Here is a 24,960-nt window from a genome sequence, read left to right on the forward strand (position 1 = left end):
ATCTAATATTTGTTTTTTCTTCAAGGCTGGTCATAACTTTTTTTTAAATTTAGTTATGAAAAGGTAGGCTAGATTGATCTTATTTGTATTGGAAAAGTAAGATTGATTACCCCTTGGCAACTGCTAGTTGGTCAAACTAGTTCTTCAGACACAGTCTTAACATGGTGGCTAAGTTTATGCAACTGGCCCCAGGAGTCAAAGTTGACTGGTTAGCAGTTACTACACCAGAATGCAGGCTAAATTATTTTCCTGACATTTTTTCCCCAACATACAGATTTCAGATACTGAATATTTCACTATATTTCATACATTTTGTTACGCTAGCAGCTGATTTTTATTCATTTATTTATTTTTTTGTTTGTTACCTGTCTCCTTAAGAAGTTTTCTCCTGAGGCATTCAAAAACAGTCAAAAAACTCAATCGTAAATATCAATACAATAATCATGTATGCCGGTGATATTTAAATTATTGTATGGTATGCAATTTTAGAGTGATAAAATACTTTGATTTTATATGAGCAAATTTCAAAAGGGGCAATTTTCTTAAAAACAAATTAGACAAGTTCTCTTCCGGCAGGCAGAGAAAGTGTGTAGTTTGTCTAAACTAGACAGAAGACATTAAACACTCTAGTCTGGTTTAATTCCTATTAGAAGTGACATGGTAATGCAAAGCAAAAGTATTTCAATATTTTTTCTGTTCACAAACATTTTGTGTGAAGTGGGAGTAAAAAACTATAGTTCAATGCTTTTGTGAGCGAATGCAAAGTTTTACAGGAATTGTATTACTTTTGCAAAAGAGCATGAAAAGTTTTGCAAGCAAATGCAGAATTTTTCAGGGGAACTAAATATTTTTGGCGTAAGAAAGACGGGAAGAAAACTATATTATAATGTGTACTCTCTCAAAACTTTTGCATATTTTAATATTTGTGTAAGTGAATGTAAAGTTGCAAAGCTTTTGCATTAAAAACTATACGTGACCCTGGACGACAAAACCAGTCTTAAGTGTCAATTTTCTGAAATTGAGATTTCATGAATCTGAATAAATAAGCTTTGCATTGATGTATGGTTTGTTAGGATCGGACAATATTTGGCCGAGATACAACTATTTGAAAATCTGGAATCTGAGGGTGCAAAAAAATCAAAATATTGAGAAAATCGCCTTTAAAGTTGTCCAAATTAAGTTCTTAGCAATGCATATTACTAATCAAAAATTAAGTTTTGATACATTTACAGTAAGAAATTTACAAAATATCTTCATGGAACATGATCTTTACTTAATATCCTAATGATTTTTGGCATGAAAGAAAAATGGATAATTTTGGCCCATACAATGTATTTTTGGCTATTGCTACAAATATACCCCAGCCACTTAAGACTGGTTGTGGTCCAGGGTCACATATTTCAGTGCTCGTGCATGTAAATGTAAATGCAATACATTTTGCAAGAAAACACAACAAGTTTTGTCAGCAAAAGCAAAGTTTCCAAGAGAATTTTCCAAAAGAGACAGATGGGAAAAAACGTGAAACATCAAAACACAGATTCTTATTAAAACCATACTTAAAGCAGTCAGCATGGCTTTCTATATCTTTATTAATACTTCAAACGCTGTTACGTCATTAAAAGTTAAGGCACATTTTCAGATCCAAGTCCTGCTGGAATACATTTTTAAGTAAGAGTATGTTTGCTGCTGGGATTGTATATCACAGGTGTGTCATTGAAACATGCACTCCATGGTGCATCTGCTCGCGCACACACGCTTCAACCGCAAACATCAGCAACTGCTTGTTATTAAGAGGCATTCGGTAGGGAGCATTCAGAAGTATACATTCTGGGTAACATTCATTTCGGTCATTAATGGTTTCATGTGACGCCCATCAATGTTCATTTGTGGATCTGTGTGTGTGTGTGTGTGTGTGTGCATAAGCTTGCATGCTACAGACATGTGCAATACTACAGTCACTTCTCATTTGTACTGACTGAGCACAGAGGCGTCAGATCTGGCCCTGTTCCTGGGTCAGTCCGAGTCTGCTGCGTCTCAGGTGCTTTGGCATGAAACTAGAACCCTGTAATGCATTTGGAGCCAACATGGTGGCTGGGAGAGGCGCTCTGTCAGAAGCCAAAACGGAAGACGACTTCTTTAACACACTCCAAACATGGCACTGAAAACCACTCCTTTATCAATCCATCCATCCTTATGATTGTGTCCAGTTCATTCATTGGGAAGGAACGAGGGGAAATGAAAGAGAAAGACGAGGACGGGAGATTTGGCTGATTGGAGTCTTTTTACTCGATGGCTCCTGGTCTCGTCGCCACGTAGACGAAGAGGACGATGAGCAACACGAGCACGACGAGCGTCGGTAAGACAATTGTCGTCACCTGCTCCCGCGCCTCCTGCATGGCCTGTTTGCGCTCCTTTTTGTCCTTCCACGACTCCTTCTTCGGCTTGCCCTTCAACTGTCGCATGGCTCAGTGTGTTTCCACACAGTGGGTCACCGGCGATCCCAGATGAACACCCAAAATACACTGTCCTGTGAAAATACACACAATTTTAAGATTTTTTTTTCTTAATTGAAGCACATGAATAAACATTTGTAAAGTTGTAGCACTGTACTTACAAAGTATTTAATGGCTAAGTAGCTAAAAACATACAAAAAATTATGATTTCAGGTACATGATTTTAGAATGTATTTTTAGATGCTTTTTGTGGTCTTTCAGTTCGACACATTTTTAAGAGTGACATAGAATAATCAATGAGGAAAAAATTTGTGCTGTCAAATAATTAATCACGATTAATCGCATCCAAAATAAAAGTCTGTTTACATACTATATGTATGTGTACTGTGTTTATTTATTATGTATACATAAATACACACACATACAGCATATATTTTGAAAATATTTACGTATATACATTTATATTACTATATTATATATAAATATATTTAATATATAAACAGCATATTTTTCTTAAATATATACATGCATTTGTATTTATATATGCATAATAAATATACACAGTATACACTAACATTATGTAAACAAAAACTTTTATTTTGGATGCGATTAATCATTTGACAGCACTAAAAAAATAGGGTGAAATTTGATTGGATTTGAACAAAGATCCAAAAATCCAAAGATTTTTTACTTTTTTTTTTGTAATGTTTTTTGCACTGATGAATTCAGCACAACAGTACCAGGACTGTATATTAAACAATAATTACTATATACCTCTAATAAATGATTTATATATATCTTATAATAAATTTATTTATATATTTATATATATATATTATTAATAATGGATACAAATTTTGTTGACTTTAAGTTATTACATTTTGATAAGGAGGATACCAGGAGTGTATATTAAAAATATTATATATATATATATATATATATATATATATATTAATAAATGATAATAGTAATATATTATTAATAAATAATAAAAAAATTATATTACATGATCCTGAAGTGTGAACAAATTAATTTAAGTATTTTATATAAATTGTGCATGCGTAACAATTGAAAAATGTTTCACACAGCATGTCACACTGTAGGATGCTGTCCCTACAAAATAATATGAAATATTGCTCCATATCTGTGGCTTCACACCTTTAGTAAGTTTTTTCACCCGTAGTCATGGCAACTGAGCAAAGGCCAGCAGTAAGAAATCTGAATGTGGAAATGCAGCAGCGCACACACATACAGAACGAAGCAGAACAGCAGCCTCGGACACAATTCCCACCCACCCAAACAGGAACTGGGTGTTGTATCCTGAATCTTAAGATTTTGTGCTCACATTAAGTGTGTCCCATAATGAACTATTCACCTGAGGAAAAAAAAAAAAAAAAAACCTATATACAGTTAAATCAAACACTTTTAACTATAGTCAACTGTAGTTTCTTGCAGATCAGCTCAGGTGAGTTAGGTTCATCTGGAACATGAAGCTCTGATGTGTCATTTCTTACTTCAGAGTGTTTTCTTATCTCCAAGTAAATCTGTTCACTTTACTAGAAGTCCATCAGTGACCAAAATACTGATGTCTAGACATAAATATAAATGCTAATACATATATAATACGATTTAGAAACAATTTAATAAGTGCAAATGAGATGTAAACTCTGATATGAAATGCTTAAAATAATTAAAATACTAATAATTACATAAAAATCACACACACACACACACACAAAAAAACTTGAAAACAGAATTATGTGGATACTTGAAGTAATACAGGGTTTCATTTCTGATTCCTGGACAAGGATTTTTAAATAAATTTGAATAAAACTAAAGAATCTTCAGGCCAATTTGTTTGACTAATTCAATGAAAAGAACCAATTCAAATGAACTGATTTGCTCACAAACTAGAAAAGTATTTAATTCAGAAACTTCTATGACTAAAATGTTTTATTATTTCACAGTGCCACAAAATTATGTTTTATTACTGACCTGGCTGATATATAGTAGTAAACAACTGACATGGATCAAAAAAGTTCATCAAAGTTGTCCTAAGACAAGAACTCATTTTGGTTTTAGGTTTTAGGACAACTTTGATTAAAGGTTTTGATCCACTTCAGATGTTGACTATATCGGTCTAACATGAAGCATTACAGTTTGATTTGATAAAATCTCATTTGTTGGTGGACAATGTGCTAGATGACCTTAACTCACTCTATAACACAACTACACAACATGCCAAACCCACCAAGCACAATACAGCACAACATAAACATGATATAGCATATGGTAAATTCATGCTGATTCATAATGTCACATAATGAATCAGTTGTACAGGTGGGTGTGACTTCTTGTATTGAACTTCTCTGCACATGAAAACAAAAGTTACAGTTCTCAGTATCTCTGCTCAAAACACACTAAAGCTGGCTTTGAGAAAAGTAAAGTCCCAGTCCAGCTCTTAGATCAGGCTAATACAGTACAGAACATACTAGAATTATCCAGCGCGTGACAGCACGAGCCGAACACTTTGTCTTCTGCATAGAAGTTGCGGCGCGTCAGTGTTTACAATCAAACGAGTTGCTGCCGACAACAAATCAACGACCTGTTGCATGCAAACGACTTGAAAACTATCCGGCTCCACTTCACACACATGGATCGCCCTGTTGCTTGCGCTCGCGCTAAATGTGGACTGCGTCTCGTGCGCTCGCGCCGCGCGCGTGGGGACACTTCCACGCACTTTTCGCTTACCGCTGCAGTCTGCACTCCGCTACACCCGCCGGAGGGCTTTCGTACAGTGTGTTTTTAATCTTCCGCAGTCGCTGTCTCGGTTCCCGGAGGTTTTGAGTGAGTGAGCGGGGGCTCGAGCGAGATTACGTGGCAGCGCTGGAGCCTCGCGCGCAGGAGGAGGCCGAGGAGGAGGCGCGAGCGCGCGCGCTCTCTCCCTGTCTGCGGGGGCACGAGACGAGGAAAGGAGGTGAAATAAGAAAAAAAGAAAACATCTGTAGTGGCAGTGACTCCTAACCACCGACAGGGGGAGACACAGAGACGACAGACCTGAGTGCTCTGTTACGCATCAGCTCAAATAAGTGCTGCAAACTGTTTGTTTTTTTTAAATAACAGACATAAAATATCCCCATAACGTGATATATGACACTGAAATTTGTGTTTTGATAAATAACAGCTCTGTGACAACAGCACTAGCCTCTGTAAACAACAAATAAGAAGCAGAGGAGTTGTCCATAGGTTTTTAGCCAATCAGAGTACAAGCGCTGGCTTTTTACGTGTTCTGGTTGACTGAAATATCTCTGATGGGCGGGGTTTGGGAGGAGTCGGTAGCTGTTCAGCTCGTGGAGCCAAAAAGCTCAAGTTTTGAGCAATGAATTCAAGAATTCCCTTCACAATATATTTTAAAACCCCATAATATAATTAATAATATTAATAATAATAGTATTATTATTCTCTAACAGAGTAGAGAGAGAGAGAGGGAGAGAGAGAGAGTGAGAATATAAAAATAATTTATTACAATATAATTTTTTTTTTTTTTTGATTGGATCAACTTTATTAATTCCCAAGGGAAAATGTACATGTCACAGCAGCGTACAATGATAATAAATAAATAAAAATAAAATTAATTATATTATATTGTAATTGCTATATTATTGTCTTTTCAGGTTCAAATAGCTTTATTGGCATGACAAAAAAGAAAAGAAAAAAAGATATACCAATAAAAAAAGATACACCAATAAAAACAATTATATCAATACAATAACCCCATATACTGACAAAATAGAGGTTGTCCCTTTCTTACAGCAAGACCTCACCTCCCTTGCAGTTATATTTGTACTTTCTGGGGTTTTGACCTTGTTTTATTGCAAATGAATAACTTTGATGCGGGCTGCAGGGAAAGAACATGTTTAACATGAGTAATTTGTGAGTAATTAGTACACGTGGTCATAAAGTGCAGCTCTATCATTTTATGAGCAGACCATCTCTATCTTTCTACACACACACAAACAATGTATTTTTGCTAGTGCACTTTTTAGTTTCAAGCAATAAAATACATGTTTTAAATATGCTTGATATGTACTCGCATATAAACACACCTACAGTAGATAACTGAATTTGTTCAAGCCAATTACATGCATGATCTATGAGTTTGTGATGCATTTCTCCGTGGAGGCTGTTATCAGGTGGTCAGCGCACGTACGTGTCTTGTGGGTTTGTGACTGCGGGCGATGAGTTCCAGCTCTTTCTTGATCTCCCAGCGCTGTAGTGCTGAGGCCCAGGGCTCCAGTTCAGGGTCAAAAAAGCAAACATGAGTCTAAAAACAGAGAACAGCCTTCAGGTCAGGAATAAAAACACAGAAAGACCAGAAATGTCATTGAGAGCAAGCTGAATGAATTTGAATGTCAAAAAATAGACACTTTGGACAAACATGTATCTATATCTAATTTTTTTCTGTATCTGTATCTGTAATATAAACTATCATTTAAAAGTCTCAGTTTGGTAGAATTTTATGGGGAAAAAACTCATAGAAAAATAATTTTGATAGATTTTATTGGATAAAAATACAGTAAAATCAGAAATATTATTACAATGTAAAATTTCAGTTTTCTATTTAAATATAGTTTAAAATGTAATTTATTTCTGTGATGGAAAGCTGAATTTTCAGCATCATTACTCCAGTCTTCATCGTCACACGATCCTTCAGAAATCATTCTAATATGCTGATTTTTGTGTTGCTTCATATTTTTGTGGAAACCAAGAGAAATCTTTTGTAACAAATGTTGATTCATTTAATGCATCCTTGCTGAATACAAGTGTTCAATTCCTTAAAAAATAATCTTACTGACCCCACACTTTTGAACAGTAGTGTATATTTATTTAGGAAAAATTGTAAAATCAAAATTATAAATAAATCCTTTTAAATTCCTTTAAAAAAAAAAAAAAACATTTGAAAATGTATTTTCTTAAGTTAAAATTCTTCTAAAAATGCTTCTGTGCTATTGATCATTGAATTTTTAGGAGCCTTTATAATGGCTCTTAAACAAATACAGTATAAAATAATTTTGTGAATTTGCATTCTCATTTGCTACCTGAGCTGGAGTGGACCGTGTGGCGTCTTTTCCCATCCTGCACAAGCTCTCTGTGAGTTTCTGTGGCTCAGTCTGGCCATTAAAGCTCTCAGATTTAGAGCAGAGCCCTCTGTGGTCCTCACTCATGTTCTCTGTGATCTGAGGAACAGAGAAGCGGTATGGACACGAAGGAATTAAATCAAAGGCGAAAATTTCATTCGTTTCCGTCCTCTGGAGAGCTTGCATGATTTCAACACTGGCTGTGATCAGAGAAGGAGGCGGCAACCTAAAATCTGACACGGTTTCCAGCATCAATTTCACAATGTTGGAACACGATCATATTGGAAACACAACAGCATTCAGATTCGGTTTAAAGGGATAGTTTACTCAACAAAAAAAATTCTCTCATTATTTGTCTCTATTATTATTCCTCATGTATAAACGGATGTTGATGGGGTTTGTTTACCTGCTGTGACTGCAGACAAACTTCCCTGAGTCTCACTTCTGCCTCATCCCTCTCGTCCTGGAGCCGTTTCAAACTCTCTTCCAGGTGCTGCACACACATAACAGCAGCATTCAGCACAAAGCCCCTGATTATTCATTTACATTATGGCAATTCTCCAGCACTTTGTTGGTCTTGCAGTATTGATGCCCTGAAGGGCGTAACAGACAGGAAGATGAAGGAAACTGTAGCTTGCTGATACTGCAAGCTACAAAGGAAGGAAAAAAGAGATACAGAAAGAGAATCACAAAGCAAACAAACTGAGAAAGAGATGAAAGAAGGAAAAAATGGACATGGGCAGAAAAGGAGGATGGGTACTTATGGCTCCTGATTCTACGAGTCCATATAATTGCACATGGACCATAAGTACTGAGGGCAACACTTGGGACAGCGGCACAGATTAAAGGTGAACAAGAGAACGCTGACCCGACATTTCTCCTGCAGCGTGCAATTGAGATTTCTTTCGGCCTGTAGCTCCCCCTGCTGAGTGGAGGACAGACACTGCAGCTCAGACTGGAGAGAAACCATCTCTGAACGCAGCTGCAGCAAAGACTGGGACTGAAACACACACATAACACACTCTGAGATATCATCTTTAGCAGGGATTAGTCAGGATGTTCACTGTAGTCCAGCAAGTTGGTTATAGTCAGATTATCCATTTTTTTCTTTGGTTTTTAGCTCTAATATTTTTTATCAGCAGTGCTTCAAAGGGTGAAGATAGAAATGCAACATTGTAAGCTGCTCAAGCTATTAAAGCAGTGCTTGTGTACTAATTCTCTGCCTTCAACAATACTTTTCAAGACTATTATGGTTAAACTTCAAATCAAGTTTGATGAACAATGTTCCTGTTATTATGCATAATACTTAAATGTATTATATTTCACAAGGAATATGTATATGTAATAATAATTATTTATAATATAAAGACTATAAAAAATTATTAGATTGAAAAGCACTCTAAATATATCCAAGCTAATTTCAATTTAAATTAAATTTAGCACTTAAATGAACTTTATTGTGCTCAACATAATATACTATTAAATACATTATAAAAAATAAAGTATTAAAAATTTACCTCAAAGCATTTCAACACTTTTTTTTTTTTAATAAATAATGAAATTAAATATTATATTAATGAAATATCAAGGTTACTAAAAGTATAAATAAAGTTATTTTTGCCATTACTTTAATGAGTAAATATCATGTATTGCAACTCGGAGGCAAACATTTAGAAATGATATCGAAAAATATTCCTATAGATTTCCTATAGAAAAGTTTTTCGGGACAGTATTAATTACGTAAACGATGTAGAGGCCTTACAAAGTCATGTATCAAAAACTATACATAAATTTTTATTGGGTTAATAATAAAAATTTGGTTTAGCATAACCTTTAGAGAGGCAATTTTCACTTGTTTGTATATAAACAGGTTTGAACGTATACCTGTTCATAACTCCTCCTCTTATATTCATCCTTTGCTTCTTCAAGACTTTTAATTTCTGCTTCCAAATCCTGTCGGCAAGGCAAAGACAATGCAAAAACTCAGTTTGTGTATTCTGGGATGTTATTACTACAGTGCGAGAGCCTGTATCCAGCACAGACGGTGGGTAAAATGACACACCTTGATTCTTAGAGAGTGATTCAGTGCTGTTCTGTTGCCCAGATACTGATTCAATTGAGACTTCTGATGGGATATAAGCCTCTTCAGCTCAGACACCTTCTCTCGAAGCTCCTGATTGGCTCGTGAGAGGTCACCTGACTGTGCCGATGCATCATTTAGTGCCTTCTTCAGCTATATAGAAAACGGGAGTAGTTGAATCAAAGTAGAACTGAATCAAATTCAAATGTATTTATAAAGCATTTAAAAAATAGAGTAGAAATTCCGGTAAATGCTGTACATTAAAATCTACCTAGCAAGACATAACTAATTAATTTACAAAATTACCAAAATATATAATTTATTTAACATTACCCTCTGTGCTGACTTTCTCCCCGAGTCTTTTTCCCTTTTGAGCAATTTCTTGTGTGAATCTACATGTTCTGTCAATCGCCGAATCTCTGCCCTCGCTTCTTTAAGCTCCGCCTCCCTGCTGATGCAGTCATGTATAACATAAACTCAAGAAAACATGGAGGACATAAACCAGAAAATCACATTCCCTCACCTCTCGCTGAGGGTGATTAGCTTTTCCTGTGCATTGTGGTTTTCCTGTAAGGCCTGCTCTAAACTCTGGGCAAGCTTCCTGTTGTCCAGTTGAGCTTCATCAAGTGCTTTTTGCAAAGATTCAACCTTCAGAAATGTGAACATGTAAACAGTTAAACTCCTTGATCTCATCTCTTATTTATTTGGTCATCAGTGTGTTTGTGTGTGTTATACCTTCTCAATGTTCCTTGCGTTGAGATTCTCTACTTCAGCTTCAAGCCTCTGAATCTCTTTCATAGCCTGCAGTCTGACAAACACACAACATAATGCTGATCACCACAGACAATCATTGACTTAGTAAAAACAAACAGAAATCATGTTTACAGTAATGCACTTATAATGGAGGTCTAGGGGGTAAGGCATTATCCAGAAATGAGCAAATATATAAGCACTCTCATAATAGTTTCATACAAAAAAAGTGTTATTTGAGCTCTGAAGTGTCTAAAAGGCTTAAATAATGGAATTATTTCCTACAAACAGCTTTTAGCTTCACAAGATGTTAACTGATGGACTGGAGTGGTGTGGATTACTTGTGGATTATTGTGATGTTTTTATCAGCTGTTTAGACTCTCATTCTGACGGCACCCATTCACTGCAGAGGATCCTTTGGTGAGCAAGTGATGTAATGCTACATTTCTCCAAATCTGTTATGACGAAACTGCATCTTGGATGAACTCAGGGTAAAATAATTTCTGCAAATTTACATTTTGTCTGAACTATTCCTTTACCCATGGTTGACTGTGAATATAGCACTTCTGCAATGGGACTGGGAACTAAAACCCTTTGTGTAATGCTACATCCATGCCACAAGTCAAAGACAGCTGCCATGTCAGCCAGTGCAACATAAAAAATGAGTACCCCATTAAGTTGCAATGACCCTGTTTTTTTAACCAGATGTGTGTCCTCTTAGTCTCTCAAACACACCTCTCTCTCCTGAGTGCGTGTAGTTCCTGTGCTCTTTCTCTCAGCTCTGCATGCAGTGTTTGTGTGTTCTGCTGCAGACGAGCGTGAGACGACAGGACATTCTCCAGTGTCTGCGCTACTTCATTCTGTTATGCACAAAAACATAAAAACTTTTGAACTTCTGTTAATTTAGCTCATAGGTTTCAACTGTCTTTCTTTGAATCACTCACCGTGTCTCTGTGCTGTTGCTGTAGTGCAAAGAGTTGCTCTTTTAATGTCCGATTTTCTCTCTGCGCCTGAGAACGAGACAGAGTGTTAAATATTCAGTAGTTGACTTGTTGAAGGGGTCATATCATGCATTGTTTATTATTTCATATTTATACTTAAAGTCCTTAAAGTTTCTTTCCAAAAAACAACCATCATTTTGCACCCTACGCCCAAGAACGCTTTGCTGCTTTCACAGTTTTTAAATGCTCCATTATTCAATAACTCAAAAAGCATAAAACAAGAGTTAGAGTTTTCATTTTAAAATCAGCCATATCAAGAAAATAATTATTGGCTTGTCAGGTATCAGCCAGAATTGTAATACTGGCTCAGCACTACAGAAATCATGTGATATACAAATGAAGCATTTTTGTTATATTAATAATTTAGTTTATTTATAATAGACTATCTTTTTGGACTGAGGTGGAAATATAGCAAACTATTTGATCTCAAAAGATGTCTGTAAATCTGATTTCTCAGGATATGAGCCCTTTAATCTATAAACAGTCTGAGAATTCTTACCAGTTCAGTTGCTTTTCTGCATTCATGCAGTTCAGTTTCACTCACCTGAGCAGCACAGAGCTTGTGAAGCTTGTTTGTTAGAGCAATGTGTATGTTCGTGTGTGTGTGTGTGTGTGTGTGTGTGTGTATGTGTATGTATGTTTACCTGTGTGTAAGTGTTCTGCAGTGCAGTGTTGTTCTGACAGTGTTGAGTACATTCTGCTTTCAATGTCTTCAGGTCAGCAGCCATCTGTTGCACTCGTGCCTGTGTAAACACACACACACACACACACACACAATCTGTTTATTTGAAGCCTGGTGTGTTTCTGACATATAATGTGTGTGTTCATCATATGACTGTTCAAGCATCATTGCATGTCACACTGCACAAAATGTCCATACACATACAAAATGTGTGTGTCTGTGTGAAACAGACCTGCAACTTGCCCTTCTCGTAGGCCAGTTTGTTCTTGCTGTCTGTCAAGTCCCAGAGCATCTGTTCTACCTGACGATGAGTTACCTGAGAGAGAGAGAGAGACTTACAAGCGCACTTTCCTTTGACGTGCATCTGACTCTGTGATCTTTTGATCTCAAACCTGCTGATGCTCCAAGGCTGCTAGGCTCTCCATCAGCTCCTTGTTCTCCTCCTCCTGTTTCTGCAGTGCTGAGTTCACCATGGTCAACTCCACCTGTCAATCACAGGGATGAAGAGGATGTTTATGGTAATTGCTGTAGTGGAGTCAGTATAGCAGGTGAAATGAGCTCCATTTTATATCCAGCAAATGCAGGAGAAGATATGAAATTCAGTGAAAAACTCTGATCTCCTGAATGCACTAGAGAAAGACAAGAAGTGACCTCACATTTGGTCAGCAGTACAGTACCTTGATCTCCGACAGCTGTGTTTCCAGAATGTTCTTCTCCTTTTCCAGCGAAATGACTGCAGAGTTCATCTGAGATTTGGAAATAAAGAGTTCATTAAAACAGTGGGCCACAAACGGTTGTGTGGCGCAGTGTTTTTACAAATGTTAAAGGGATAGTTCACCCAAAAACGTTTTTGTCACCGTTTACTCACCCTCATGTTGTAATCAAACAGTTGATGGTCCCCATTGACTTCCATAGTATTTCTTTCCCTATAGGAAGTCAATGGGGACCAACAACTGTTTGGTTCTTTAAAATTCAAAATATCTTCTTTTGTGTTCAACATAAGAAAAGAACTTATACAGGTTTGGAATGACATGAGGGTGAGTAAATGATGACAACATTTTTAATTTTTGTGTGAACTATTCCTTTAAGAGCTGTTGTTAATATGATGTGAAGTGCACAACCATTTGTTGCTGTATTGCTTTGCTAAAATGGCAGCTTTTGAATAAATAAAAGTATGAATAAAAATAACAATATATTAACAATGAATTAGTAATATTAATAATTACGGTACATTATGTAATGTGTGTGTAATGTATAATAAATAATATATTTTATTATTTTTAATAACAATTTAAGTACTATAATTGTATTATTATCAAATTAATCATGCTAATAATTATAATACATATTTTGATATTTATATTTATTATATATTTATATATAATTTAATAAAATTTTGTATTGTTGTTATTATTATATTACATTTGTTATTGTCACTGTAATTATAAAAATTATGAATATTTATTTATTAAAACATTTTATTCTTATAAAAGTCAATCATGCTAATAATTATAATACATTGTATATGTACGGATCTTAATTATATAATTATATATCATTTAATAAAATTTTGTATTGTTATTATTATTATTACATTTGTTATTGTCCCTGTAATTATTACAATTATTTATATTAGTTTATTAAAAGCAATATTTTATTCTTATAAACATTAAGCATGCTAGTAATTGTAATTCATTATATAATGTGTATATGTATATTAATTATGTAAAATTTGTCATATATAACTGATACATATTATTATTCAATTTACATATAATAATATAATATAATATAAAAATATGTTACTACTACTACTACTACTAATAATAATAATAATAAACAAACAAAAAAAATGTTTCAAATGTGATTCATCTGGTCAGAATTTCTGTTTATCCGTTTCATTCACATACATTTAACAACATCGCAGTCCTTTTCTTTTAACTTATAAAAGAACTTTCAACTGACCTCACTCTTTATCTGATCTCTCTCTTCTCTCAGGGTCTCTCCATCTTTCACGGTACAGCTGAGCTCCCCCTGAAGCCTCTCGATGGTGCGTTCCAGCATCTGCTGGTGATTGACAGCTGTCTCCTGGGCAACAATGGAACTCTGCTGCAGTTTGGCATGATCTGCTTTCAGTGCCTCCCTTTGAGAGAAAATAAAAGTTTAAAATCCTAATTTCATTTACAGTACATTATGTCAGAGCTGTGATTTACAGTCATATTTTCTTTTATGTTGTTTACTTTTGGTTTTCAAGGATCACGCAACATGTTGCCATCAGCCTAAATCTAACAATCTTCAAGTGAGTCCAAATACGGTAGTGTTTGCTTGGATACAGCATTTGGCATCAGCAACAAAAGACATAGGAAGCGTTTGTCTTTTTCCTGCTGTGGGTCGTGATCCACCAGCTGTGAATGATTTCTAGTAGTGAATTTGTATGTGTATCTCACAGCTCTTTCTGCAGGGCGAGTTTCTCTGATATCGTGCCCTGTAGTTCAGCCTGGATGTTCCTCCTGGCTGTGTCTAAAAGCAGATCCTGCTCCTGAAGGTGTTTAGACACACGATCTCGCTCCGCCTGAACAAACAACAGATTCATAGCAGTGTGTGTGAGAAAAACTGTCTCTATCAGCAGAACTTCTGTTCAGTTTTACTATTACTGGCATATTTAGTCTTATTTTCCATCTTTATCCTTCTCAATCACATGTTTAATTAGTGCTAATTTGCTAAATACTGTTTCACTTTTACTATTACTTTTATTTTGTTTCTTATGTCACCTTGACAGTTCCAATGGACAATTGTTTTTCATGCTATCAAATGACATTAAAACTGAAACTGAATTGAAATACCTTAATTTTGCAGTGATGTTCTGTCTGTAGTCGAGTGTTTTCCAGTGTTAATGAATGAAGTGCGCTGCTCAGCTCTGAACACTGAACCTCTAACTTTTCATTCAACACCTGAAAGAAAGAAAGAGGTTAACGTCTTATAATAACCTTCATTCATCATAACATGCACAAACATTTTTACATCAGAAAAGGAAAGTTTATCATGTTATTTGCTTATAAAAAGCTAGATGGATGGACAGATACATATGAGCCAGATGAATAACGGCCTAAATTTCAGGCTGTTTTTCACACATATTATTAGAAATAACTTCAGAAGGTAATAGAACATATGAATGATATGAATTACTATACGGTACTTTTATATTCTTTTGGAACTTGACAGTTACAATTACCATCCTTTCATCCCTCCTTGAGTTTCACGGAAGATAAAGTCATATGGGTTTGCATATGAAAGGAATTCTTTCCTTTAGTTATTCTTTTAATATTGCAGTATCAGTTTTTATTTATTAATTTATTTGGGAAAATTGTAAAATCCCATTTTTTAATAATTAAAAAGCTTTATGCAAATATTTGCAACACAGAAAATAAACAGAACAATGTAAGCCTTTTGACAAAAAAATTGATTCAGTTTTATTTTCCAATGAAAAGAGTAACTTCATTATTCAAACAAAACAGTGAAGACAGAAAGAACGTGTGCAGTTTTCACTGTCAACAGAATTGTTCTGCTTTTTGTCAGAAAAAAACAGAAAAGCTCAGAGAAACTGGCAGAAAATCAGCGATTTTCCATAGAATTTTTAAACATAACCGCTAATATTGTAGCAGAATTTTTTTATTCAAATATACAATTATTAAAATGTTTTATGTACATTTTTCCAACACGGAAATGTAGCATTTGGACCAATCAGACACACAATTTTTCATTAGATTTAACAAATAATCACAGACCCCTCACCCAATACACATACTGGGTGCCAGTATGTCTGTGAATGACTCCAAACCCCCGGTTCCATGGCAACCAATCTGATAACACTAGTTTTATTGCTCAAAGGAATGCGGGCAGAGCAACACTCACTTTGTTTTCCCTTTGGAAAGATACATGATGCCCATAAAATGGATGATCTCAACAAATTAGAATATGGTGACATGCCAATCAGCTAATCAACTCAAAACATCTGAAAAGGTTTCCTGAGCCTTCAAAATGGTCTCTCAGTTTGGTTCACTAGGCTACACAATCATGGGGAAGACAATCATTGACACCCTTCACAAGGAGGGTAAGCCACAAACATTCATTGCCAAAGAAGCTGGCTGTTCACAGAGTGCTGTATCCAAGCATGTTAACAGAGAGTTGAGTGGAAGGAAAAAGTGTGGAAGAAAAAGATGCACAACCAACCGAGAGAACCTCAGCCTTATGAGGATTGTCAAGCAAAATCGATTCAAGAATTTGGGTGAACTTCACAAGGAATGGACTGAGGCTGGGGTCAAGGCATCAAGAGCCACCACACACAGACGTGTCAAGGAATTTGGCTACAGTTGTCGTATTCCTCTTGTTAAGCCACTCCTGAACCACAGACAACGTCAGAGGCGTCTTACCTGGGCTAAGGAGAAGAAGAACTGGACTGTTGCCCAGTGGTCCAAAGTCCTCTTTTCAGATGAGAGCAAGTTTTGTATTTCATTTGGAAACAAAGGTCGTAGAGTCTGGAGGAAGGGTGGAGAAGCTCATAGCCCAAGTTGCTTGAAGTCCAGTGTTAAGTTTCCACAGTCTGTGATGATTTGGGGTGCAATGTCATCTGCTGGTGTTGGTCCATTATGTTTTTTGAAAACCAACGTCACTGCACCCGTTTACCAAGAAATTTTGGAGCACTTCATGCTTCCTTCTGCTGACCAGCTTTTTAAAGATGCTGATTTCATTTTCCAGCAGGATTTGGCACCTGCCCACACTGCCAAAAGCACCAAAAGTTGGTTAAATGACCATGGTGTTGGTGTGCTTGACTGGCCAGAAAACTCACCAGACCGTATTGTCAAAAGGAAAATGAGAAACAAGAGACCAAAAGATGCAGATGAGCTGAAGGCCACTGTCAAAGAAACCTGGGCTTCCATACCACCTCAGCAGTGCCACAAACTGATCACCTCCATGCCACGCTGAATTGAGGCAGTAATTAAAGCAAAAGGAGCCCCTACCAAGTATTGAGTACATATACAGTAAATGAACATACTTTCCAGAAGGCCAACAATTCACTAAAAATGTTTTTTTTTTTATTGGTCTTATGAAGTATTCTAATTTGTTGAGAGTGAATTGGTGGGTTTTTGTTAAATGTGAGCCAAAATAATCACAATTAAAAGAACCAAAGACTTAAACTACTTCAGTCTGTGTGCATTGAATTTATTTAATATACGAGTTTCACAATTTGAGTTGTATTACTGAAATAAATGAACTTTTCCACAACATTCTAATTTATTGAGATGCACCTGTATGTTCTTGTGTATTGTATACTGTTTTATGCATGCTTATGATAGATACCTATGCAACATATTAGTGTTCTAAGAATCTTTACTAGTTTGTATATCGACATCCAGTCCAGTTACAATGTAAATTACCATGCTCTCAGACAAAGGGTCATAAACCCCCCCAGTATTTCCAAACTTCTGCTTGGAAATTCAGCCTTTCTCATTGGTCAAGCCCATCCTGAAAGGCGTGACTCTTCTCAAACCTTAAAGGGCACGCACAGGTCCGCCCTCTCTTCTACAAAATCTTCAGATTGCTGCGGGCGGACTCACGGAGCGCCTGAGCTGGTGCGTGCGCGCCTGGCAGGCGCCAACATATAGAGCCGTGTGCGATCTCCCAAGCATGGGGAGATGGCTCTTGACCACAAAGAGTCAGACTAATACCACTGGAGTTTATCTTCACTCAACCCTGGAATTCACCATTATGGAAATGCCCTCGTTCAGACATTTCTCTCTCCCCGCTCCTGGCAGTCTCTGCATCTTCATCTCTGGATTGCGACCTGCAGTTCCACTGCGGCCCACAGGGCCAGCAGGCCCCATTTTACACCCAGCCATGTGCTTACTTAGGAGAGAGGACTCAATCAAACCCCAACAGAGTCAAGAACAACCTCGGAGTTTCAAGAGGTTGCAACTTCGGCCATCGAACTGAACCATCCAGATCTTCTTCAGAAGCTTCACGAGACTCTCATTCCACATCCAAGTCAAATGCAAGTATCGTTCCTTTCACCACACAGAGGTTTGTTGTAAGCTATCGTACACTGCGCTTTGAATTAGAGACTGATGGTTCTTTCAGATGGTCAACTCAGCCTCATTTCCTCTGTTTCTGTCCAGTTTCATTCATCCAGTCTCACTTACCCTTCCCATGTACCATGTATGCGTGATTTGTGTGTGTGTGTGTATATATATATGTGTTTGTTTAGTCTAGTTAGGTGTTTGTGATTTAGTTAATAAAACTTTGTGCACAATACATATGAGTATTTGTTTCTGATTCCCTGCTTGCAACAAAGTCAATTTAACGATTTTGATCTTGTTACATGCTCTGAGTAGTACTGTACCTTAAAAAGTGTATTTCTCTTACCCTGGAAATTAAGATTTCTTTGAATTCATAAATAATCAATACTGTGTGTGTTCGCTAGACAACCTGGTCAATTGATTGTACTGTAATTCTATTAACTTATCCAAATATTATAATTAATTATAAAGAGTTATGATTAATTATTAATATTCCCCTTTGAGCTAATATGCCACAGAAAGGAAGCAAAAACTAAAAATGCTGAAAAAGGTTTATCTTCCTGTGAAGTATTTTCCATGTTTTATCATTCAAAACAGCACAAACAGAAAGAACATATGCTGTTTTAATTGTTTTTCTTTTGTATTTGTCAACAAAAATATTTCATTATTTGTCTGGGGAAAAAAAATCTCAGAGAAACTGCAGGAAATTAATGTTTTTTTTCCCCCTTTCACATAAATGCATGCAGCTCACTTTTTTCCCCTTGTCCCCTTTAGTATAATAATATATAATATAATATTTAAAAGATAATTAGATTATAGGGGGGTAAGCACTACTTTCAAACAAAATGATGTGACCAAACAAAATTGGGAACCATTGCTCTAATCCAAATTTGTACAATGGCAGTATGTTGGGTTTGTTGAGCTAACATAATTATATAATGCTAAACAGATCATGAGTGAGTGAGTGAGTGAGTGAGTGAGTGTGTGTGTGTGTGTGTTTGGTCCTGGTAAACTCTACATTCCCGGGACAAAATGTCCCCACAAAGATGGCAATATCTGAAATCCTCATCCTTGTGGGGACATTTATTTGGCCCCAATATGGAAACAAGCTTATACATCATAGAAAATTAAGTTTTGTGAAAATCTAAAAATGCTGAAAGTTTTCTGTAAGAGGTAGGTTTAGATGTAGGGCGAGAGAGAATACAGTTTGTACAATATAAGAACCATTACGCTTATGGAATGTCCCCATAAAACATGGGTGTGTGTTTGTGTACCTGGACTTGATCTGCAGCTGCTCTGAGGTCTCGTCCATCTCTGATGAGTCTGCTGTTCTCCTGCTGCTGTTTCTGCAGAGCCGTCTTCACACTCTAAACACACACCGTAAGACATCATGAGACGTGTCATTACCGCTGTCAGTGTCCCTCTCACATGTTCTCGTACCTTGATCTCTTTGGTCAGCTGCGATATCAGAGTCTCTTTCACTCCTGAGAGGAAACAAAACACTTTAGTTTCACAACCAACAGACATTCTGTAGCATAAACTAAGTTTAAAATGTCCCATAATTCAGTGTTTCTGACCGGATTGGTCTCGAAGCTCCTGAGACTCTCTTTCTAGGCCCAGAATTTGCTCCTGCCTCTTCTTTAGCTCTGCCCTGTTTGCCTGTCCATCAGTACGTAAGGCGTGACAGTCTGCTTGAAGAACCTCCACCTGACAAGACACCAGCAAACAGTGCACAGAAAGATTAAATTTGTTTTGGCCCGTTTTATCGTAAATCTGATCATTTAGAAACAGCCTCTTCCCACAAGACACATGATTTAAGATCATTCAAGTACATTTATCGGTCAGATAAGAAGTGAGATCACGATAAATGAGAACATAATGTGAACCTTTTCTAGTCTTTTCTTCAGTTTACCTGTCTTCTCTCCCTCTCCACCACTGTCTCCATCTCCTCAACTCTCAGCAGCAGTGCATTGTGGGATTGCTCAGTCTCCAAGAGTGCTGTGGTCTCCTGCACCATCTGCTCCTTCATCTGCGAACAGTTTCAGAGGTCAAGAACTATCAACTGAGATAGAAATAACTATTTTACTTATGACATTATAAAGATTAGTTGGTTTAACTGGGAAAAACATGAATATACACTCTTTGAAAATTGTTGTTATCGTAAAAAAAAAAAAAAAAAACATTTCTGTTAATTGAAATAAAGAAATCTCAAAGTGAAATTAGGCTGATTAGGTGAAAAGAAACTTTTTTTTAAATATTACCTTGTAGTTCTAAAATTACTAACTGAAATAAAACTCAAATAAAAACTAATATTAAACTATTTAGGAAAAAATAAAAACAAACAAAACTGACAAATGCACATAACAGGATTACTAAAAAATTAATGTAAAATTACAATTAAAAATTTAAATATAAATGAATTCAAAAATAATCATTAATTTATATATTAAATTAATTAATAATTATTTATTAAAAACAATAATTGCATATACAAGATACTTGATGTTTTACATATTTATTTAAATATATAAAAAAATACTAGTTACCAGTTCACCTGAAAACTGAAAGGTGACTTTTAAAAAAAAAAATTTATTTAGACTTTTTTTTGCAGTTAATTTACTAATCTTTATACGCACAAACATTTCATGCAGTCTCTTAATTAATATGAGTCCATGAGCTATTTTACTTTAGCAGAGGTGGTGTTCTCCAGCGCCTCCCTGAGTCTGAGCAGCTCCCGCTGCGCCTCCAGTCTCTGCTCACAGGCCTGCTGCAGCTCATCCTGTAACTGCAGCACCTCCCGCCGTGCATAGCGCTGCTCCTCCTCATGCTGCTCCTGCAGTGCGGTTAATCGCTCCTGCAAACGCGCTACACACAGAGGGAAATTACAAACACGGCTCCTGCGGGGCTGGAAACTGCTCCCACAGATGCACGCTGACAAATATAGTGTAAAACTCATTTACATACACATGTTTGTTTAGTTATCTAAATGGGGACATTGCATACACTTTTTTTTTTTTTTTTTTTTTTATATAAAGCTAGTTATAAACTATACTATAACTATATAACAAAAAATACTATACTAAAAAATGACTTTATTCAGTTTATTTTATACTGTTTTTACAGTATAAAAGTAGGTTTTTGGAAGATTTTGCTAGGTTTTGCTCACATCTCGGTACAATTGTTACTACAGTGTGACAGTGTTACAGTTATAATACCTTCTCACATCCTCCTATCAATCTCGCTTTCCATCACCTCTTTCTTTAAGGGAGAAGCTCTATACGCTTTCGACCGTATAGGTATGTCATCCGTTGTTATGATCCGAGGGGTAGCTTGATTAGTTTTCCCTAGACTTCCAGAACAGACTGTAGCCCGTTTATTTAAGAGGGGTTGGATTTCTGGTGGATGGAGGGAGTGTTAGGTAAGCTAAGAGGGAAGGTGTGCTTTGTCTACATAGATGACATAATTGTCTATTCCCCAAGTCAACAGCAACACTTAAAAGATCTTGAAGCGGTCTTCCAAGAACTGAAGGAGGCTAATCTTACCTTAAATCTTAAGAAACGCCACTTCATGAAAGCAGAGCTTAAGTTTTTGGGACATGTGGTGTCCAAGCAGGGAGTAAAAGTTGACTCGGACAAGGTCGCTGCCATCAGGGAGTACCCAATCCCACAAAACCTGTTGAAACTTCAGAGATTCCTGGGGTTAGTTGGGTGGTACCACAAATTTATTCCCCACTTTGCTGAACTGGCTGTCCCATTGAACCACCTCAAGAGGAAAGATGTGAAGTGGGCATGGACCAAAGAAATCCAGTTAAGCTTTGAGAATCTCAAACATGCTTTGCAACATGCCCCTGTCCTAGTTCAACCTGATCCGTCGCAACCCTTCCAGGTCCAGACAGATGCTAGCTCAGTTGGCCTGGGGACGGTTCTCAGAACTCAGAACATCGGAGGAGAGGAAAAGGTGATTGCATATGCCTCGAGGGGTCTGAGGGGAGCAGAGGTGAATTATTCAACCTCAGGAAAAGAATGTCTTGCAGTGATATGGGCTGTCGAAAAGTGGCATCACAACCTGGAAGGAGTTTTTTTTAATGCTTTTAACACTCCCAAAACACATCTGGGGCGAATGAAGACTCTTCAGAAAATCTTAGAAGTCGCCTGGTGGCACGCAAAGACGTATGGAAGTATGTGAAGGAATGCACGGTCTGCCAGAAATATAAACCTGGTAACACTAAACCCTTTGGTTTCCTCCAATCCACAGAAATAGAGGAACCTGGGTACATGTTAGGGGTGGACCTTATGGGTCCCCTTCCTAAAAGCAAAAAGGGAAATGTGTATCTTCTGGTAGTGGTCGACTATTTCACCAAATGGGTAGAGCTCTTCCCTATCAGAGACAGCAAGACTCACCGAATCTGCAAGATTTTGCAAGAAGAGGTGTTAACAAGGTGGGGAGTTCCAAAGTTCTTACTGTCAGACCGCGGATCTGTGTAAGGGATGGGTAATAACAAGGAAGCTCACCACCAGCTACCACCCTCAAACAAATCTCTCGAGTCAACAGAACCGTTAAGACCATGATTGCATCCTTTGTAGTTGAAAGCCATCGTGACTGGGACAGGTGGCCGGCTGAATGTCAATTTGCTATTAACACTGCCTTCAGTGAAACCACAGGACACTCACCTGCTGAACTAGCACTGGGCGGTACACTGGTACACTCTGTAACACTGTCACAGTAAAGCCTGCAGGATAGTTATTCCCTATGGATAAAGATGTAAAAAGGTCATTATATATGAATGTCTACCATGCCAAAATGTTCGTTAATTCTTTTCATGTGCAAGATATGTTGGTTTTTGAACATTCTCGTAGGCATTCTGGGTGAGGGGAAATTATGGACTTTTGTTGGCTGCTAAGGACTTTACTTCAGAGCAAAGGGCTTCTGGGATATACATATTTGGACTATACTCTGAGGACCTTTTTTCAGCTGGAGGATAACCTGTTTTTGTGGGGCCTTGAACCAGTGGATTATGCTTTTTCTCTTGTAAAGAGTTGTAGGTGTTATACAGGTATTTATTGCGATATAAAATAAATATACATTTCTGAAATGTTTAATAAACCTTTAAAACTAAATAAGTAACAGTAAAAGTTTTGAAAAGATTAAAAACATATATATATATATATATATATATTTTTTTTTTAAATGCTCATTTACCCTGTTTTTACATTTGGATACCTCTATTGTCATCTAATGCTATTCTAAAGTAAATTTTAAAAACACTAATAATTTAATAACACTGTTAAATGTAATGTATTGCAAATCTCAAATATCCATTTTTCATACTGCTGTGATGCATAATTCTCATGGACCACTGAAAACTGACCTGTGTTGGATGGATTGAGCTGTCTGTCCGTCTCCAGACGGAAGGTGGAGAGTTTCAGAGCGTGCAAAACACTTTCTAATCTGCACACCTGTGCAACCAGCGTTTCACACTGTCTCCACAGCAAACCCTCTCCTGCAGCACTAAGGGCCCGGTGGATGTTCACAGGACTGATGGGACGCTTAGAGGAGCTCCCGTGTGAAGAGTTCACGAGCAGCTGATCCGCAGACGCTCCCAAAGAGCCCAGACTCCTCACTAACTCCTCCGTCTGCTGCTCCGCTGTCTGAAGACGCCGCTGTAAGACAGAGAGAGACTCCGGAGCCGTGGCCCCTACACTCAGGGGACAGATCACTGACCTAGACATTACTGAGAGAGAGAGAGAGAGAGATAGATAGATAGATAGATAGATAGATAGATAGATAGATAGATAGACAATCAAAACAAAGTATTGCTTAATCTTAATTATAGCTAAATCGTAATATAATGACATTTAACTGTTTTTGGTCAGATAAAAGCTCTTTTAAAAAATCTAACGGTATGAACATGGAAATTAAAAAAAGTGCAACGGACAAAAACTCACCGGTACTTGACGTCGGCGAATCTCATTAACAAAACATTTGCATTTCCGTCACACGCTGAGACGTTAAATAAACTGTTTGTTTATATGAACTGAATGCAGAGTAGATTTAATTTGTTTTTATATGTTGTTGTTGCTTACACTAGTGAGCCCAGCACTTCCGGCTTAGATGGTTACCGTGGAGACCGTTCCCTCTCTTGCTCTGTTCTAAACTCCCGCCATAGCGAAAGAAAACGAAACTAGAGCGGAAAAAAATGCTTTGAACGAACACAATAAGGAAGCGGGGCGTAGTTGCCCGGAAGTTCTATCTGATTGGTCAGGTATGCGACTATTCAAATTAAAAGTTAGTATATAGTTCACTGGGTATATATAAAAAAAAAAATTTAAGTAGCTTTCAACGTTTCTCAAAATCATTATTATGGTGTAAATGTTTGTTCATACTACTGCTGAGAAAACGGCCAGGTCACGTGGGGTTTGTTACTCAGTGTTTTTTTTTTTTATTATTAATGGCAAAGATAAAAGTACATAAAACATCAACATTACATACAAAGTGCTGACATTACATATAAATAAATATTACATTACATACAAATAAATAAATAATCCAAAACAAAAGCCTAAAAAAAAAACACGTTTGTGATAAAAGGACACGGGATTTTAGTCTAAAATTTTACAGCGACTGATGCGCCAGATATTGGTGTACATGCGAAATCATTTATCAGATTGAAAGTTTGAAGTTGTTAGCACACAAGTTTCTTCTAAGGAACGTAAAACGTCTTAATATTTGAGCGAGGACTGAGATTTTTGAGCCATCACGCGCCCCCGCGAGGAAGTGAAACT

The 24,960-nt window shown here is 36.8% G+C and overlaps 1 protein-coding gene across 7 annotated transcripts; it reads right to left on the reverse strand.

The window, feature by feature from the left end:
- Positions 1–1,538: 1,538 nt before the first annotated feature.
- Positions 1,539–24,391, reverse strand: LOC131520906 (single-pass membrane and coiled-coil domain-containing protein 4). 7 transcript variants are annotated; one of them, XM_058745442.1, is made up of 26 exons: positions 24,124–24,372; positions 23,547–23,909; positions 20,865–21,043; positions 20,091–20,207; positions 19,756–19,885; positions 19,619–19,662; positions 19,453–19,545; positions 14,948–15,055; positions 14,552–14,676; positions 14,070–14,247; positions 12,782–12,850; positions 12,497–12,589; positions 12,337–12,420; positions 12,067–12,165; positions 11,366–11,431; positions 11,157–11,281; positions 10,407–10,479; positions 10,195–10,319; positions 10,005–10,119; positions 9,654–9,824; positions 9,476–9,544; positions 8,460–8,591; positions 7,998–8,084; positions 7,553–7,690; positions 6,664–6,777; positions 2,352–2,527 (listed from the first exon to the last, which is right to left on the reverse strand). In XM_058745442.1, exons 2-26 carry the CDS (start codon positions 23,905–23,907, stop codon positions 2,489–2,491), a joined length of 2,934 nt encoding a protein of 977 aa, XP_058601425.1. In that variant the 5' UTR covers positions 23,908–23,909; positions 24,124–24,372; the 3' UTR covers positions 2,352–2,488. The 7 variants fall into 7 exon arrangements, with proteins under 7 accessions (XP_058601430.1, XP_058601429.1, XP_058601428.1 ...); XM_058745440.1 differs by having other exon boundaries at positions 10,005–10,122; positions 24,124–24,371; XM_058745441.1 differs by having other exon boundaries at positions 10,005–10,122; positions 24,262–24,337.
- Positions 24,392–24,960: the final 569 nt, after the last annotated feature.

The sequence above is a fragment of the Onychostoma macrolepis genome, chromosome 15 (genome assembly GCF_012432095.1).
Source record: "Onychostoma macrolepis isolate SWU-2019 chromosome 15, ASM1243209v1, whole genome shotgun sequence".
Taxonomy (NCBI): domain Eukaryota; kingdom Metazoa; phylum Chordata; class Actinopteri; order Cypriniformes; family Cyprinidae; genus Onychostoma; species Onychostoma macrolepis.